The sequence below is a fragment of the Lotus japonicus genome, chromosome 6 (assembly GCF_012489685.1).
Source record: "Lotus japonicus ecotype B-129 chromosome 6, LjGifu_v1.2".
Lineage (NCBI taxonomy): Eukaryota > Viridiplantae > Streptophyta > Magnoliopsida > Fabales > Fabaceae > Lotus > Lotus japonicus.
The window spans coordinates 60,761,011-60,779,069 of record NC_080046.1 but is presented as its reverse complement, the minus strand read 5'-3'; the positions used below and the strand labels follow the sequence as shown (position 1 = coordinate 60,779,069).

At 35.6% G+C, this 18,059-nt stretch overlaps 3 protein-coding genes across 7 annotated transcripts; 1 reads left to right on the top strand and 2 right to left on the bottom strand.

Annotated features, from left to right (window-relative positions):
* Window positions 1–97: 97 nt before the first annotated feature.
* On the bottom strand, window positions 98–7,667 carry LOC130726204 (chitin elicitor receptor kinase 1-like). Its single transcript, XM_057577436.1, has 12 exons — window positions 6,932–7,667; window positions 4,837–4,876; window positions 4,688–4,692; window positions 4,387–4,557; window positions 2,540–2,733; window positions 2,214–2,303; window positions 1,753–1,846; window positions 1,506–1,657; window positions 1,332–1,423; window positions 1,056–1,194; window positions 851–949; window positions 98–519 (listed from the first exon to the last, which is right to left on the bottom strand). Exons 1-12 carry the CDS (start codon window positions 7,554–7,556, stop codon window positions 355–357), a joined length of 1,866 nt encoding a protein of 621 aa, XP_057433419.1. The 5' UTR covers window positions 7,557–7,667; the 3' UTR covers window positions 98–354.
* Window positions 7,668–8,140: 473 nt separating this feature from the next.
* On the top strand, window positions 8,141–9,864 carry LOC130726203 (chaperonin-like RBCX protein 1, chloroplastic). 2 transcript variants are annotated; one of them, XM_057577434.1, is made up of 6 exons: window positions 8,141–8,624; window positions 8,737–8,804; window positions 9,002–9,119; window positions 9,217–9,233; window positions 9,352–9,414; window positions 9,534–9,864. In XM_057577434.1, exons 1-6 carry the CDS (start codon window positions 8,471–8,473, stop codon window positions 9,606–9,608), a joined length of 495 nt encoding a protein of 164 aa, XP_057433417.1. In that variant the 5' UTR covers window positions 8,141–8,470; the 3' UTR covers window positions 9,609–9,864. The 2 variants fall into 2 exon arrangements, with proteins under 2 accessions (XP_057433417.1, XP_057433416.1); XM_057577433.1 differs by having other exon boundaries at window positions 8,148–8,624; window positions 8,737–8,831.
* Window positions 9,865–9,999: 135 nt separating this feature from the next.
* On the bottom strand, window positions 10,000–15,533 carry LOC130726200 (uncharacterized). Of its 4 annotated transcripts, XR_009014741.1 has the most exons (17): window positions 15,198–15,533; window positions 14,951–15,039; window positions 14,769–14,859; window positions 14,539–14,665; window positions 14,267–14,447; window positions 13,985–14,129; window positions 13,806–13,896; window positions 13,547–13,605; window positions 13,394–13,471; window positions 12,968–13,051; window positions 12,264–12,442; window positions 11,643–11,771; window positions 11,421–11,493; window positions 11,060–11,145; window positions 10,675–10,759; window positions 10,433–10,497; window positions 10,000–10,311 (listed from the first exon to the last, which is right to left on the bottom strand). XR_009014741.1 is itself a non-coding variant. In XM_057577429.1 (16 exons), the coding sequence occupies exons 1-16, from the start codon at window positions 15,273–15,275 to the stop codon at window positions 10,489–10,491; spliced, it is 1,584 nt and encodes a 527-aa protein (XP_057433412.1). In that variant the 5' UTR covers window positions 15,276–15,533; the 3' UTR covers window positions 10,000–10,488. The 4 variants fall into 4 exon arrangements, 2 of the variants coding, with proteins under 2 accessions (XP_057433412.1, XP_057433413.1); XM_057577429.1 differs by having other exon boundaries at window positions 10,000–10,497; XM_057577430.1 differs by having other exon boundaries at window positions 10,000–10,497; window positions 14,267–14,444.
* Between the last annotated feature and the right edge of the window lie 2,526 nt (window positions 15,534–18,059).

Sequence of the window (18,059 nt, the reverse complement as noted above, 5' to 3'; positions counted from 1 at the left end):
TACACTTACATCCAATCAAGATTCAGTGTTTCACCACATCATAAATAAAGTAAAATAATAAAAATGAAACATGTTAAAATATTGTTGAAAAACAAAGGGAGTTGTAACTACTTTTTCATTGAATAGGGGAGTTGTAACTACTTGATCCCACACAGTTTGATCCTCAGTCTTTCTTTTTTTGGTTGTAGATCCTCAATCTAGTCACTTTGGCAAAACTGTTTTTTTAGAAGAAAAAAGGAAAATCATAGTTGTTTTTATTTACAAATTCACAGTTGAAAGATTCATGCGCGCTAGTGTTCATAAAATCAGGATCCTATATTCACAAAGCAATTTGCTGCAGACACACCCGAGGAGCTATCTTCCAGACATTAGATGCACCAAAGCTTGATTTTCATAGAAGGAACCAACATCCCAATCCTCAGCTGCACATGTCAGTGTCATTAAGGCAACTACAATTGATCTCATGCTTGGCCTAAGTTGAGGGTTTTCATGTGTACATGCTTTAGCTAGCTGAGACACCTGCATGTCAAATAAAAAAAGCACTAACCATTAGTTATTCTTAGGCCTAATTCTACCCCTGCCCCAAAAGCAGATTCACGGGTGAGGATCGTTCTTATCTTCCCTATATAAAGGCTTATTTAGTCATCATATTTCTTTTGAAATGATGGATCTATACGATCTTAGTATCTAGACTAGACCTAACTATACCTCAAAAGCTAGTTTGGAGGTGATGACCGCCTATCTTATATAAGGACTTAAGTTAAGAGACTTCTCAAAAACTATCAACTTCACATTTGATTAACAAGTTCTCTACCTTTGCTTTGCATTTAATAAGACAAGGAAGTACTACCTTAAATACGGAGTCAAGAGGGTAGCTGTCACCAAGCCTGGGGTCAACAAGTTTACCAAGATATTCTTTTGGGTCTGGCTGACCAAGAACTTCTTCAAACTGCATTTTATTAAGCATGCAAAAATTGAGTAAGGAACTGCAACAAATATGAGTTACAACTAACAACAAGTGATGAGTTACGTTAAGAGTGGCTAGGAAAAACAACCAAGGCAATTAATGCTTTTGACTCGTTCTCAGGCCCATTTGTCCTCACAATAGCTTCCTTGCCAGATACAAGTTCATATAGAACAACTCCAAAGGCATACACATCTACTTTGGGGGAAATTTCACCATATTGTGCATATCTACACAAAAATGCTACACTTTGTCAATAACAGGATCCTGCTAACTATGTAAAATGACAGAATCAAACTATAGGTGCTACTCAAATAAATGTAGCATGAAACTCAGCAGAAAAGGAAAGGATTAGTAAGTTTCATACTCTGGAGGCATGTAACCAAATGTACCCACAAGACGCGTTTGTAATGAAGAACTACCATATTCAGTCAATTTTGTCAGACCAAAATCTGCAACCTGTGGAAAAAAAAGTTAGACTCTTCATCGAACTCCTATGAATAATAATTAAAACACTAGGAAACTCATTCGCAAATTAAACCTTTCCACGGAAGTTTTTGTCTATCAAAATGTTTGCTGATTTAATATCTCTATGGATGTAGACAGGAACTGTGTGTTCATGTATGTATTCCAACCCTCTTGCTGAATCCAAGGCAATTTGAACTCTAGCTGGCCATGATAACGGATCCCTCCCTAGAAAGCAACTATATTGTTAAGAGTACTGAAATCAAAATGATGCAAGCAGGATTCTAAGGGAAAGTATTATTTTCTTCCCCTTCTTCTTTTACCTGAGCCACGCAAATGTTCACTTAAATTGCCATTCTCAATGTACTCATAAACCAAAAATAAGGAGCCTTCAACACAATATCCTATTAACCTCACCTGCATAGAGTGTTCAAGCAAGGAATCATGATTCTGGAAAACAAGTGGCAATAACTTTAAATGACTAGCTGAGAATCCTCAATTCACAAACAGATAGCAGCAGTGCCAAACTTGAAAAGAGATTATTATTTTTCTTTCTTTGCTTATGAACAATTTCACTGGCTATTAGCAAAATCCGATTGGTATGCGTCTCCAGAATTTAGAACATTGAATCAATGGTAAAAGAAGGAAAACTATCCTCTATGTTCATCTCAATTGCCTACCATATGCTTTGGCATAGTTCCTTTTTGAGCTTTTTTCTATCCTTTTGTGCAAATGTATAAGCTTCAATATTTAAATTACATCAGGGTTTGGGAACATGTCATACCAAGTTCAAGTGATGGACGTGTGTTAGAACCTTAAGTTCAGCAAGGAATTCGTTTGAAGCTTGCATATCCATCTTTTTAATTGCCGCTTTCTGTAAAAAAAAATTGAAAAAAATAAGTCCTGGTAATAAATCAAATTTTCCATATCTTGCATTTCAGTATTTATTGGCGCATTGATTAGAATTTCAACTCAAACAGAAAATTAAAATACTTGGGACATGAAAGGAAGCATTCAGGATTAGTAACTTCCTGCAACATAATTATCATGTTTGTTGATTACACATTTATTATTTCTCATCATTTTAAAAGAGAAAGCAGTATCACCAACCTCATTTCGAAGCTCAGCATAGTAAACCGATCCAAAGCCACCTCGACCAATTATATTAGCATTGCTAAAACTATCAGTAGCTTTTGCTAGCTCCTCATATGGGAACTCCACTGACTTGTCCACTGTAATTCCTGTCAACCTTGGAGAAACTACAGTAGAAGATTCTGATGCCTTATACATGCTGCTTCCACAACCTAAATCCATGGAACTCATAAGACTTAAAGTTTCACATGTTATTTAAACAAGGCTTAAATAAGTTTTTGGTCCCCAACCTTTACTAAATGCTTGATTTTCGTCTCTCGCCGGAGCAAATGTGGGTTTTAGTCCCTAACCTTTGTCAAATGGTTTGGTTTTGGTCCCTCCGGAGCTCTTGGTCAACGTCGGAGCTCCGGTGGCCCATGTGGCATGGCCACGTGGGATTAATGATGCCAGGTGGAATAATTTTTTTATTTAAATTAAAAAAAAACAAATTAATCTCTCCCTTCATCTAATTTATTTATCTTCCTAACTAATTAATTAGGTACATCATCACTTTCAGCACAATATAAATGAATCATAATAAAGTAACATTGACTCCAGGTGCTAATTGTTTCAAAACAATATCTCAAATTATTTTTCCAGATAAATCTTAGTAGCCACACCAGTTAGCTCCTACGCAGATCTCAGCATACAGAGCACTTTAATTAGCCAACCAACAATAAGCCAAAAATTCATCCTTGATTGATCCTTGACTTCTTCATTGATCCCTTTTCCCTCCTCCCCTCTTGCAACCCAGAAATTCATCCCAATCTCCTTCTCCTTACCCCGACCCAGACCAAAACAAATTAACCCACACCCATCTCTGTTAATAAAAAAGAAAAGAACATATAGGAATTGGAGAAATTAAGCAGAAGAACAAGTTCAGGTTGAAGACCCAGATGTGCTACGTGGGCTTCGGGTTTCGATGGATCTTGCAGCTCTTCTCCGTCGACCTTCCCAGCCCCAATTTCAACTCACCCCTCTTCTCTCTGATAATGGCGATCCCACCCACCGTCGCCACCCTTCACCACCCAATTTCAAACCACAAGACTCCCTCTCTCTAACTCACCTCCCTCTCTTCCCTTCTCGCTTAGAAGTGGTGTTAGTACACTTGAGTCAAGAGGACGACAGATCTGGCTGATCCATGACACAGCGGTGGTAGATCGACGACAGGGAAAGATTACGACGGATCTGATTGTGGGTAGATGGCGTAGTGGAGTACCCACCATTTTCACATTCATGGGGCTGGGGGGGTGAGGGATTCGCTGGTGATGGGTGGGAGTGGGATGAGAAGAAGGAAGAAGAAGATGAAGGGAATTATGGGTGCTGGGTTTTGAAGATGAAGAAAATGGTTAAATTTCTAGGTTTAGAAGATGAACTTCTGCCTTATGGTGTTTCAATGTTAAGGAATGAATGAAATTAATTAGGAGGTAATTAGGTTTTTATTACTGAGATTAATCTCATCTGTTTTTAATTTAATTTTTTATTTCCACCTCACCTCAATAATCTGATGTGGCAATGCCACATGGGCCACCGGAGCTCCGGCGTTGACTAAGAGCTCCGGAGGGACCAAAACCAAATCTTTTGACAAATGTTAGGGACTAAAACCCACCTTTGCTCCGGCGAGGGACGAAAACCAAGTATTTGGTAAAGGTTAGGGACCAAAAACTTATTTAAGCCTTTAAACAAATATGGAATCTATAAAAGTTTGCAGCTAATCATCATTATCATTATCTAAAAAGGAATATTTTAGAAACATGAATATCCACAACACTTCAAAAGATAAAGAAATATAGGTGTTAAGGATAAAATCAGAAAGATATATATACCATGATGGAGTTGTTGACTATTATGATCTTCATATGATCCTGGGACTGGGAGAAGGCTTACTTCATCCACTTTGGTTCTTCTATTTAGCCCAACATATGAAGCAAATGCCAACAACAAGATCACAACAGCTCCTCCCACAACTATGCCAGCAATGGCTCCAGGGGAAATACCTATTCAGGTTGGGATAACAATGTCAGCATCTCATAGCAATATAACCCACCATCATTTTTCTCTTAATGCTTCACATAGTCATATATACAAACACTTGTGAAGCAGCAGAGTGCACATTGTTCACATCACCTGATCTGCAAAAGGGTAGAAAAAACAGGCATAGATGTTGCAGTTAGACAGCTCAAAAATAAAATTATTTTATTTTTAAGGGTAAATGTAAAAAACTCAAATCAAATTGACCAACATTGGATGTAAATGTAATAGAAATTACTGCTTACCTCCCCAGCTTCTGTAGTGGTGGAAAGTTTCCATTTTCATCTGCAAAATAGGATTTGAAAGTATAAAGCATCAGTAAGCAAAGTTGTATCAAGTAGCAATTCCAAAATCCAAACAAACATGAGAAAATTGGTAAGAAGTAAGCAAAGCATGAAAAGAAATACTCCATATGCTAAGACTAAATAAGTAAATATTAACAAAGGATGAGCATAAGTAAAACTGCACATCAGGGACATATATGGCATGTATAATTAACTTGCATTAGACCTCACTTAATTGCTTGTTAATTTAAACGTTTTCAAAACCTCATTTAGTTAAAAAGACCTTTACTATTACCCTGTTTAATCAAGTCTTTTATTTATGTCCAAAAGAAACCATGTCTTTGAGCAAAATCTACTGCAAGTTAATACACCCTCCGGTCACTATTATAAGCAAAAGTTTGTTTTTAGATTCATTCAATAAATGATGTATGTGACCATTTTAATGACCACATACATCATTTATTGAATGAATCTAAAAAACTAACTTTTGCTTATAATAGTGACCGGAGGGTGTACATTAATAATTCAAATTAAACCTGCTCAATATTTCTTTCTGATATTAACATTATTTGCTTTCGGAAGTAAATCTACTGCAAGTAAAAACCTATTTGCTTTCGTAATTACTCCCTCCGTTCCTGATCTTTTGTTGTTTTAAGTTTTGGTCAAAATTTCAAAACTTTTGTTGTTTTACAAACCCAATGCATTTTTCTCAACTTATTCCATGTTTACCCTCATTTAATATTACATTTCTCACCTACCACCTTTTATTTTCACCAATCAAAATCATAACAAGTTTCTTAACCAATAACTAGCATTCTCTCTCTTAACTCTAACTCAACATTAAATAAGGGTGTTTATGTCAACAAATATTTCAATAATTGCACTCTTAAACAATGTGCATAACCTTAAACAACAAAAGATCAGGAATAGAGGGAGTATGAAAGTAACATTATATTTGTACAGTGACATCAACTTCTCAATTATTTAATGACTTGTGTGTCATAATTAATAACGAATTAGTTGATCCACAAAAAACATAAAGCTGCCTCTAATTTGGAGTTTTATCTTGGCATTCATTGCGGCACAATTGATCCGTGGCTATTTATCCACAGTAGTATAGCTGCAATTAGGCATATTATTCAACCAACTAATAAAGAATCTAAGAAGGTGACAAATGGATGATCGAAGTCCAAGTATGATCTGTGGTATTTTGTTTTGTTGCCAAATGCTTGTCTTTAACAAAATAAATAATTTTCCCATTTATTATTTATGTAGTTAATAGCTGTCAATATTGATATTTCCAAATATGGGTGGAATATACCCATTTTTTTATCCTTTTATTTTCTTTATAAAACGTCACTATCTATTTAACAAGTACTATAGAGCAAGGGTCTTGATTGCTGAGCAAAATGTGATTATGAAACTTGCTTTAAAGAGACATCCAATATGCAATTGCAAACAATAGGAAAGTTGAAGAAATTTATCACATTAATAAAATGGGATTGTGTAAATGACTCATAGTGAAATTTGGGTTAAATAACTCATTATTTAGGTAGACCAATCACATTTAAGATAAATTGATTGAATTTTTTATATTTTATTTATTAATTTATTTAGGATTAAATATGTTTTTGGTCCCTAACTTGTCCAAATGAATCTAAAATGGTACCTGAAATAAAAAACACAAAGGATAAAATATGTGAAAATTTTACTTGCATCAGAATTTAATTATTTTACACTATTAACCAATTTAACTTTAAAGATGTGTCCTTTAAAAAAAACAATTAAGGATTTGTCATACTGAATAAAACAAATATTTTTCGCATGAGACAATTCTGTTTGAGCTGGAAACATTCAGAAGACTCGAAAAACTTAAAGCCTTATTTAATGAAAGAGGCAAACATGTACCACTTCATCAACCGATCATCAGTCGGTAAACAAATTAAATCAAAGGGAAAAAAAAGTAATTTCCATACTACCTCATATTTTACTACTGTAAGAAATTGGGTGACATTAGTGCATGTTGCCCAACATGGCAAAGAGGGAATGAATTTACCTTTGGCCGGCAGAAAGACAAGTCCATTCCCGGCGCTAAAATCAGCGCCGGCGTTGTAACCTTGCAGCACCTCCGCCGACACACCGGACTCCACCGCAAGCCGCGGCAAGTCATCCCCGGGGCGGAGCGGGTACGTCAGAAACAGCCCATAACCCTTAGACACACGTTCATCTCCACAAGAGCAGTTAATGGTGACATTGATCTTCACACCGATGGGTATATCATTGGGCTTATAACTGTTCACCCTGGTCACCCACTCTTCCGTGGTGAGATTCGAGAAATCAACCTTGGCAATTGATTTGTAGGTGTTGCCGGCTTGCATGGTGTAAGAGAACGTGTGTCCCTGGAAAATCCCGTCGAGGCATTCACATGAGAACGGCACGTTGATTTGCGTTTCGCTCTGAATCACATCAGGGTTCTTCACGTTTGGGTTGTATTTCATAATCTCTGAAGGTTCCTTCCCAAATAGCTTGCTAATGTAAGTGAGGTTTGCGCCTTGCCATATGGTATAGGAAGCTAGAGCAAGGTTGCAACCAGACACACAGCTTCCTTGAGCTTTGATAATGATCAACAATAGAAACAGAAAGTAAATTAAGAAAAATGCTCTGTTTGGTTTTGTAGTCATTTTTTCTATAAGTGAATGAGGTTTTCGTTAACATGAGCTCATCATTTGCAGAAGCAAAGAGAAGTGTTTAGCAGGATAGTTGGTTTATTCTTTATGCATGTTAGTTTTATATGTGATCTATTATGTTGAATGGTTCCTTCTTGTTATTGTCATTGGTGTTATTATTTTTCTATATCTTTTGAATCATTGCCAATTTGCCATGATCAATTTAATATTAGGAGATTGCGTGGAGAATGTGACCTCCAAGCTTCACCTGAAAAAGGAATGGAGAGCGACTCCAAATGGGTGAATTTGGATTCTTTAAAGGTTTAAATATGGCTATAATGTGAAATAGAAACAAATTGGATTATGTCACTTTCTAAGATATACCATGAATATTCTCATTTTATAATAAAACAGAAAGTTTTTTATATTTAAAAAATAATTGGTTGGAAAATGAATTGTTCACATCAATCCACCTCCACTTAATGAAGAGAGATTGGAAAATAAGAGAGTTGAAAGATATGATGGGTAATGTAATAGGAAGAAAATGCAAGTAGAAATAAGATAGAAAAGAAAGTAGAGTGTGTGATGTCGTAATTGGTTATATTAGACTTAAGGTCAAAATAATCATGTCAAACAAGTGAAATAAAAGTAATGAACACATGCTACTCAGGAAGTATGGGAGCTTCCTTCAATCCAGTCATAAAAGAGAAAACCAGTGGTGGGTTCCACTTCCACCTTGGATTTAGAATTTCCCACTTTTTCCTCATAAGCTCAAAGAATTTTCTTTGTGTGGATTGAAGCCAGCAGATATTTATCTGATTTGGACACTGCAACCCCCATTTTATTCTGGACTTCACAGTTCACAGGTTTATTATCCTCAACAAAATTAAGGTATTTCTTCAATTTACTACACCAATATACTGTTAGCCATGGAATCTTCACCAAATCTAGCACTTTCTCAGCTTCCTTCTGTATACTCTGCAATACCCAGCAGCAAGTACAGAAATTATCCTTTTTGGCCTGGCAATAAGCGAAGGAGCTCTCCATCCACACGCATACAATGCAATAAGATGTTTGTACCTGGTTGTGTTACAATTACTTTGTCCCTCTTCCTCTTTGTACTGGGTTGTCTTTTGTCCCTTTCCCTGTTTCATTGTAACCAATAATTAATAGGTGATGTTATCATGGGATGCAGGATTTGGAGAAGCATCACCAGAAGCAAAGGCAGCAAATAACCTCCACAATTTCTTCACCTACACTGCAGTTAAGATTGTTGCTGCTCAACTTGAGGTTCCTCCACCTTTTTTTTACCAAACATACATATTGGCTTTCATCGTTGTTGTTGCTTGTTTACATTGAATAATTCAAGGTCATGAATCATGAGCAGTGAAAACCAGACAGTTCATTTAAGTTTAACTTTTTCAACGAAATTATCAGCCAATAATTATTTCCCTGAGCAGAGCTATAATCCTGAAGCATATGAAGAGCTAATGGACTTCGTGGGTAGACACCCATTGGATGATGGTGACAAGTTCTGCGCCACTATGTTCAGAGAATCATCAAGACATAAGAACTTAGGTAAGGATTATCAAGCTTACTTGTCTAACATCTAAATAATCCTTAATTTTCTGGTATCTAACTTGGATTTTTTTTGGCTCTGACATGTACGTTATAGCCCTACGCATAATGGAGGTAAGTGGATGACTTGTTATTATTTATGCCTTTCCATAGCTTGTTAACCAAATTCTGATGTTTCAAAAAAAAAAAAAAACCAAATTCTGACTAAGTACTACAATGTAATATATCATAGGTTCGATCAGCATACTGCAAAAATGATTTTGAATGGGACAACTTGAAGCGCCTCGCTTTTAAGGTTTGTAATTCAATAACGTTTGTAATTTTCAGAAATCAGAATACTGATCCTAATTCTCTAATAAACTTGATTCAAATTCCCCTTTAAGGCATGACGTTTCTGGTCTTAATGTCCTGCAGAAGGTCACTGAATCTAACACGAGACTTATGAGGGATTACATCTCAGAAACCAGTCCTACTGAAACAGAGAAGTGAATAGTCCTGTGGCGATGAACCCCCCTTCATTACCTACGATACTGGAAGGAGCTCATTCTGCATGGTCCTCGATGAGTTTTATGCCTCAGTGGGTTAAGATAAGAAAGATCAAGTTAGATCTTAAATGGTTGGACTAATCTGCAATGCAAATGATAATCAACAGAGTGTATTGCTAAACCCTCCACGTTTATGGGATGGTTGGAGAACTTGAACTATATGTAACAAGCATAATTTTATCGTACAGCTTCTTTCTTTCTTTTTTTTGAGATTTTTTAAGCTATCATTTTTAGCTTTAGAGTAAAATATGACAAAGGCTTGGTTCTGAAGAGAGCTTTGACCGATTTGAGGTAATCAACTCAGATTCCTGAAAGTGAAAAATAGTATCCAAGAATAGAACAAGCAACAACCAGCTATTATTTCCAGTCCTCGATGTTCAAGAGAGAATTTCCAGTGACAGTTCACATTTCATAGTCTCCAACCAATACACAATTAAGTTTCAATAACAGTTGCACACTCTTCACTATGGGAAGGGTATATTGTCAGTATAGTATTTATACGACATATTGTATAGTTTGAACTTTTTACTTTACCAAGTATGTACTATTTATCGTAGCTTTTCTCCCATGTCTTTTGCAAGAGTAGCCCCTGCATCATTAATGAACTGGATTGCCAAATAACACGCGGCAATTTAGCAATCTGTCTCCTGTCACATTTTACCAATGAATTGGATTAGATACATAATCAGCTGCCTTCTATTCTCTGTACAGAAATAATAATTTCAAAACAAAAATCCCCATTCTTAGACTTAATTGCATTTGTGCCACATTTTTTGGTAAAATCATCCGGTAGACTCTGATCAGGCAGACTTCATGATTACTCATCACTCTGGCTGCAAATGACAGCAAGGTGGTTAATAGAGGCAAAGAAAAGGAAAGCTAATAGTAATAAGGTTGTTGCTGTCAATGAGCTTTGTTTCCCCGAATCACATGCACATAAGATATTTGAGAGAACATGTTGAAGTTTATCCAATATCAAACAGGAACTGACATTAAGCACAAGCTATCACCTCAACATAGCGCTGGAGATCACTTGAAGCTTGAATTTCGCCATTGCTGAAGTATGAATGAGCATATTCTTCTATTTGATCCAGACTGCAATTAGGTGTTATCAGCAGCATGCACAAATTTTTTATCAAGTGTATGTGAATTTTGAAATTGAATTCATCTTATTCAAATCGATCCATATGGATGTTAATAATACAAGTAATTATAAAAGCATGAAATGACAGGTACAATCATTACTCCTTCATTGGTAAGATTTCTTTCCCAAGTTCACAACCAGAAGAAAGATGGAGTAAGATTAACTTTTCAATGTAGCATAACTATAATGGGGAATATAATTGGGTAAGAGCATAAGCAAGATCCAAAATTTTCAAGAGAATGGTTTATTACCAATAGACATAGTTCACCATGATGCCTCCACTCTGAGAAAGACCTTTTTCTGATCGGTCTGCCATCCAATTTATTCTTTCAACCATCTGTTCCATATTGAGAAGTAAAAAGTGATTCATGCCAACTTACTCGTGGACAGGACATAAATTTGCTTCATGAAAACGCCCACTTTTGTCATTTAAAGAACTCATAGAAATAAATGCCAAGATAATAACCCATACCACATCGTCAGTGGAAAAGCCATCGAAGATGTCAAAACAGAGTATAATGTGCTATAAAGAAACTGCTGGTTTCACAATGAAAATGCCATTGCCAGTAACAGAGAAATTCATTAGCTGTACATTAAGCTTGCAAGACATACCGCTCCATTTTGCAAGTGAAAGTTTGCGACAGAGTCCAAGGCTTTTCCTCTTTTCTTCTCTTGCAGAAGGTATCTATGATGCAAAAAGAATCACAAGTTTTCTGATCACTTTACCATGAATTAGGAAGTATGGGTGTAGCCAGCCACCTAGCTCAATGCAATATTCAAAGGTGTTATTTCTAACATTGGTTTATTTGATTTCCCATGATTTGTTTGCAATACCTGGCACATAAACGCATCAACGGGGGTTTTAATGCTGACAGAATTTCTGGCGAATGAATCCACTTATAGGATGTCGAAGTAAGCAAGTTGAACAGAACTTCCATTCCATTTGTTCCCTTGGCAATATCTCTGCAACTCACATTGATTTTATCATGTTAATCAAATGAGCATACCGGAGACAAACTAGGAGAGCAAATAGAAGTTACTATTAACATTAATCATCGTCATAATAGTCAAGGCATGTAAAGAAAGGAAATTTGGGTGCCCTACTGTCAGCATAGGATTCTTTACATTGACAACAAAGGATCATAAAAGGACGGAATTTGGCAATTCTTTATTACGTTGAAATATGATTTTTTTTTCATTATATAAATCCTTAAAATTTCTAATTTTGTTTCAACAGATAGAACTAATAGTTCTCACAGTCAAAGAAGAAGAAAAAAAAAAGGAAATGGGAAAGATATCAAAAAGAGAAAGAAAGAAAACACATGAAATGCAGCTATTGCGGCAGCTTACTTTATAGTATCATGAAACTTCCATACAAGTAACTGGTGGGATTGGAAAACAATAACCATGAATATCGTAAGATAAAACATCAAGATAGAATAGTATAGGGCTTACTTAGGTAAACCCATAAGTGCTTCTTCTTCTTCTGGTTTAAGTATATTCTCATAGAATGTGGAACCGGATCCCTCGGCCAGTGGTTGTGAGACATCTCCATCAGCAAGCACCGCTTGAGATGCCAACTTGGACAAGAGCCATGGCATGAATCCTGGGATGGGACTGAGAGTTGCAAACGTCTACAAGCAACAATTGTTCAGCAATCTTAGAATATATAAGACATGGAAGTATCCTAGGAAACATGGCATTTGACAAGGATTTTTCGTAACATAAGCGCCCAACAACTATTGAGAATAAGGAAACTACTTTCAGATTCTAGTCTTATGAACAATGGAAGCAAAATATCAATTTGTGAGAATTAGTCTTGATGGGAACTGCCATGGGCCTTTATTCTTTTGAGAACCAATGAACTGATAAGTTTGCAGCTTTGGGAGGAGAATGAATTTTAAAACCAATGATTTAAAAAATGAAACCGGAAAGTTGAACTAATGTAAGAAAATCTCCCCATCAGAAAAGAAGTAAAAAATGACCAGCATGCTTTTTTTGTGTGGACAATACCATTCATATCAAAACCAAGAAAAAAGAAGAAGTATTCAAGTATGAGTTAAGAAAAATATTTTAAGATATGATGGTGTTAAAAAGAAGATATGTTTGATTCTGCCTTTAAAATTCAGAAAGCTCCACAAAATTGGTAAAACACTTACAGAAATATGTGGCATCTCCCTTTTCACCAGGGTTACAACACGTTTGATAAGAAACTTGCCTAAGTTGATCCCTGATAAGCCAGGCTGCAAAATTTTCAAAAGCATGAAAGTCAGGAAAGAAACTGTCTCCGGCATTGTTTTTCTTCAGGGAGTCAAGAGTGGGAGAAACAGAAGATAGTATAAACAGAAAAGTAAACAGATTTAAGGTGTAAAACATATCAGAGAAGAAAAGAGGAAAATAAAGCAAATCAAATAGTAGCAATAAATTCGAGCCAGATAAAAGGCCCAAGAATGAGGCACAGCTCACTTTTCACTGAAAAGGACCGTACTGAACTTCACCAAGATATAATTATGGAATTAACAATTTTTCTGTATATCGTCATATTTCCAATAGCTGCAACTTTTCATTACTTTTATAATGCCTACCTGAGTTGATGATATGGAGTAGAACAATGCACATTTTGCCTCAATTTCAGATATAGGAGGACTATCCCACAAAACTTCCTGTGCAACAAAATACTGATTAAAAAAAGTACTGAATATGGGTTTGTTCAAGTTAAAAGTTCAGACAAAATTAACCTGTATAGTCTGAGCTACATTTTTCAGTAGTGCAACTTCAATGAATATTAAGGGTTCACCTGAGGAAAATCATTAAAGCAACCACATTAAATAGTTTAACTAAAGTCGCTCAAAGAGACATCACCTATGAAAACTCGATTGTTTTCAAGATATACAGACTTGAATTGAGCAGAAGCCAAACAATAAAAGACTTATTGGATCAGATATAGCCAGGTAGAGAATTATCATTGAGTAAACAAGAGCTAGAATAACTGCTGACCAGGAATTGCTGCGTGTAAGTATCCAAAGCAGCGACGGCCAACACCCAGCCTTCTTTTAAGATCTAGGAGGTTGCTAATAGGATGCACAGCCTGCACAAGATATTGAAGATTGTAAACATAATGGAAGAAACAGAGCTATATGATATGACCATTCAAGAAATGAAAAGAAGAAAAGTACTTCATAAGCAACAATTTTCTCCAGCAGAGAAGCAGGATCGTCCCATGTTATTTGATGAAGCTCTAAGGCAGCAGGACTAAGCCACGTGCTAAGTTTTTCCTTTAAATAAGAATCCAATGCTCTCAGAGATGCAATATTTTCCTCTCTGTATAGAAGAAGAATTGTTCATCATATTCAAAATTCCTTGAATCCAAAGCTAAACCCTTGTCTTATCTTTGTTTCATCCTCCCCCTTTTCATACCAAAATCATGTAGCAATTCGCATCATCAGCCAGAAACTTACGCAAGAATGGACAGGATATCAGCTCGGAGAAGGGTTAAGACCCTCAACCCTCCAGGATGAGTGTTGAGACGTTCAAACAGAACTTCATAAACTGGCTGTAGGGCATGCCTCAAATTCCACTCAATGCGGTAGAACGAAGAAAACAACCCTTCTTCAGCGCCACTCACTTGAGCTTTATCTGCTAATTGAATCACTTCCTCTCACAACACAGTTTCAAAAGTAATAATAATGCAAAGCACACGGCACACACACACATAAAACAAATCACTCACCAGCCGGAAGTTCAAGCCCAAGGTACTGCTTAATCAACTCACGAACTCGTGTCCTATTGAGATCATAGTCTCTAGCAAGCACAAGGAGCAACTTGCGACGATTTTCACGCGAAAGGCTAAAATAACCCTACATTATTACCAGCTTATGGAAATGAAATAAGCAACAATACTAATTAGTAACAGAATCAAATCAAGAAGCTTCATCGCCATAAAATCTAAGATTAAATTACCTCTGAGAAATTATTTAGCACATCATCTAGAACCTCCGTTTTGTTCATTGATATCGCAGAATGCATTGACGTATGGACACGCTTAAATTCCCTAAACAAATAAATCAAATCCACACATAAATCAAAAAAAAAAAAAACTCATGCAAACAAATTCCAAGTGCATGAAAAAAAAAAAAAAAAACCTCTCAGCATTGACGGAGTCATTGTTCGATGAATCTCGTTCTCCTTGCGATTCGTTCTGCTGCTGAATTTTACTCGTCGTCGCGTTCTGCTGCATTCATCACAATCGAAGGAAGGAACAAAGTCAGATAGAATCAGATTCAATTTCAAAATTACGCAGAAAATGGAATCATCGATTTGCGTGAAAATGAAGCAAAGCAAAGCGAAGTAAGTGTATGAATGACAGTAATGGCGAGATAGGTTGCTTACAGTGAGAGGAAGGTTGGTGCGATCGTTAGGCTTCATTCTGGCGCGCAACAAAATGGAGAGAGCTTTCTTCTTGTTCATGTTTGTTTGGGTTGGTATATAAATATATTCGCAATCGAAATCAAAAGCGGTAGAATCAATTAACCAATCCAAATTGGGTTTAGGACTGTTTCTTACATGATTTTTCAGCCACAGCCTTTACTCTTTTTCATTTCCACGTTTTTCTCACCAAGTGTTGCGTTGCGTTGCTTGCAGTCCACAACAATATAACATCTGTTCTTGGTGTTATATGATAATTCATGACACTCACTATAATATTCAATAATACTATATCTTAATTTTCTGATTGATGTTTTAACAGAAAAATGTGGCTCGATATTGGTTTATTTATTTTCGGGTCATTATCTCGTGTCACTTACAACCAGGTTTTGTTTTTGTGAAAGGTGATAAGGGCCGAAGCCCAAAAGAAAGAGCGAAGGCTGAAAGCCCATAACCCGCCGAATTGGCTAAGCTGTACCTCAGGTGGTACATTTTGACCAAAATTAAAAACTCGTGTACATGAACTCTCTGTCAGCTAGCTTGTTGTTAGATCCGTTAATCTAGATTTGGATCTTTTCTTGAAAATATAAAAAGCATTCAAAACTTTCTAAATTTCGTATGACATCTCAAGAGTAAAGCTTAGGTAACTCAGTAATATCTTCCAAAATCCTCCTATATCCATTAACAGGTAACGAAGGCCAACCATTGGATCATTTAAACCTCAATCCAACGCTCAGAATTCAACTGTACCACGGTGAAACTGACCCACGCTAGGTGAAACCGTTAAACAAATTTAAGACACACATGAAAAAATTGTTATAGTCATTTTACTTCATATTTATTTGTGGAGATTTAGACAAACTCTTAAAACGTATATGAGGATTTTTAGGAGGATATAAAACACATTTTTTATATATACTCTCTCCGTTCCTATTTATCTGTCCAAAGGTTCACACAAATTAAGGAAAGCAGTTAATTGTGTTGATTTTCATAAAAGTATTATTTGTTTTCCTATATAACCCTTTAGAATGTATTTTATCTTTCTTCATTTATTATTTCTGTAAGGGCATTTCTTGGAAAAACATTAATAGAGATAATAAAGTGGTGACTCAAATAAGTCCCACATTGCCTAGATTAGCAAGTGCACAAGTGCATATATAATAAAGAAGACACACACTCATTGCCTTAAGCCTAAGGTTTTGTGGTGTTGTGTGGTTCTAACTTAGAATTTCTAACAAACATCAATTAATGCTCTCTTGAAACTCTAAGTGAACAGATATATAGGAACACAATTTTTTCTCCAAAGTAGACAGTTAATAAGGAACAGAGAGAGTAATAGAAAGTGACGACAAAACTTAAATCATGGTGTTTAGTAGACTAATTTAAACCTTATATTAAATTTAGCTTACGTTTAAAAATATTTTGGGCCCAACCCGTTTGTTTTGGAAGGGACTCGTTTATATTATGTGATGATCAAGGGATGCATTGCATTGCACTATTATTACTTTGTTTACCAATGAGATTACATAACATGACAAATGGAAGTGGCTCATTAGTGGGATTTTGTGTTGTATTGTTGAAACTTGACAAAGGAATCTATGACGGGGTCACCACTCACGAGCACCATGAAAATCAATTTAAAACTTTAAAGTTCTCTCTCGTTAATTACCAAACCTTGGCCCCAACGCTTAGCATAAGCTCTTGAATTTCTTTCTTGTTTGCTTGCCACATCTCCTTTCGGTCTCATTGATTTCATTAGCTCCCATTAATTATAAAAGTACACCGATTATTTAGTTTACTAGTCCCATCAGAATGTCAATGAGAATGATTTAAGTTCACCGAATGATATTTTGAATTGTTGCTTGCCATTAATTATCATTATAAAAAATATTTATCTACATATATGTCTTTACCGTGCTTAATGTGTGTATTTTTAAGAGGCAGAGTATATTGTTGGTAAACATTTTCAAACATGATAAAGTATTGACGTTTATAAAAAGTCTGGTAGTTGTTCTTAAACTCTTTTATATGTCACAAGGCGGAGCCACGACGTTAGATTTTAATGTCGGCAATAGGCAGACGTCAAACATTGTCCCTTAATGTATACTATGAACTACTTTGTTTTTTTTTTAATACAGGTAACTTCCATGAAAGACATATGTTTTTGAATCAGAGAAATTTATATCATAATAAAATTAGTTCTTTTACTACAAATTTCATACTTATATGATTCGAATTCAAGACTTTAATTTAAAAAAAATTAAACATGTACAACTTGAAATAATCACTTGTTAAGAGTTTCTTTAATTAGGAGAGAAGTTTGACATACTCATCATTTTCCATAGAATATAAATATCTATACTATATATAAAGGGAGAGTTTTTGCAATTTTTAGGGCAACTTCGTCATTCAATAATTATTACACTATAATCTAATTGTTTACATGGGTATTTAAGTAAAAATACACATTATTTTCTAAAGATGCAATCACAGCCGTCCATTCCATTGCAACCTCTCATCTTCCATCAGTTTCTTTTATGCCTTGAGAACACTTTATGACTTAACAATGTATTGATCTTTCACTATTCTAATTGTTACAACTTTTCTAATTTAATGATTTTATGACTTTTCATTTTCCAAAACTCCTCTTCATGATTTCAATTTATTCTAAAATGAAATATATTCAATAATTGGATTGAGAAAGAGAATTGTTGAAACTTTTCACATTTTTCATGGTTTATTCTCCATGTATAAATACTTTTCATCTGTTCGATTTGTCTGCATCCTTTCAACCTCATCCACATTTTGAGCTTTAGAGTTGTTTAA

Bases quoted from the DNA above. Each gene is read 5' to 3' on its own strand.
- LOC130726204 (XM_057577436.1), bottom strand. From the start codon at position 7,556: ATGACTACAAAACCAAACAGAGCATTTTTCTTAATTTACTTTCTGTTT. The intron at 1,658-1,752 runs GTAAAAGAAGAA...GTTGCTTTCTAG, and splicing joins TGAACATTTGCGTGGCTCAG to GGAGGGATCCGTTATCATGG. The intron at 1,195-1,331 runs GTATGAAACTTA...ATTTTTGTGTAG, and splicing joins TTTGGTTACATGCCTCCAGA to ATATGCACAATATGGTGAAA.
- LOC130726203 (XM_057577433.1), top strand. From the start codon at position 8,471: ATGGAATCTTCACCAAATCTAGCACTTTCTCAGCTTCCTTCTGTATAC. The intron at 8,832-9,001 runs GTTCCTCCACCT...TTCCCTGAGCAG, and splicing joins TTGTTGCTGCTCAACTTGAG to AGCTATAATCCTGAAGCATA. The intron at 9,415-9,533 runs GTTTGTAATTCA...AATGTCCTGCAG, and splicing joins TGAAGCGCCTCGCTTTTAAG to AAGGTCACTGAATCTAACAC.
- LOC130726200 (XM_057577429.1), bottom strand. From the start codon at position 15,275: ATGAACAAGAAGAAAGCTCTCTCCATTTTGTTGCGCGCCAGAATGAAG. The intron at 13,606-13,805 runs GTCAGCAGTTAT...GATTTTCCTCAG, and splicing joins CTTACACGCAGCAATTCCTG to GTGAACCCTTAATATTCATT. The intron at 11,772-12,263 runs GTAAGCCCTATA...TGTGAGTTGCAG, and splicing joins GCACTTATGGGTTTACCTAA to AGATATTGCCAAGGGAACAA.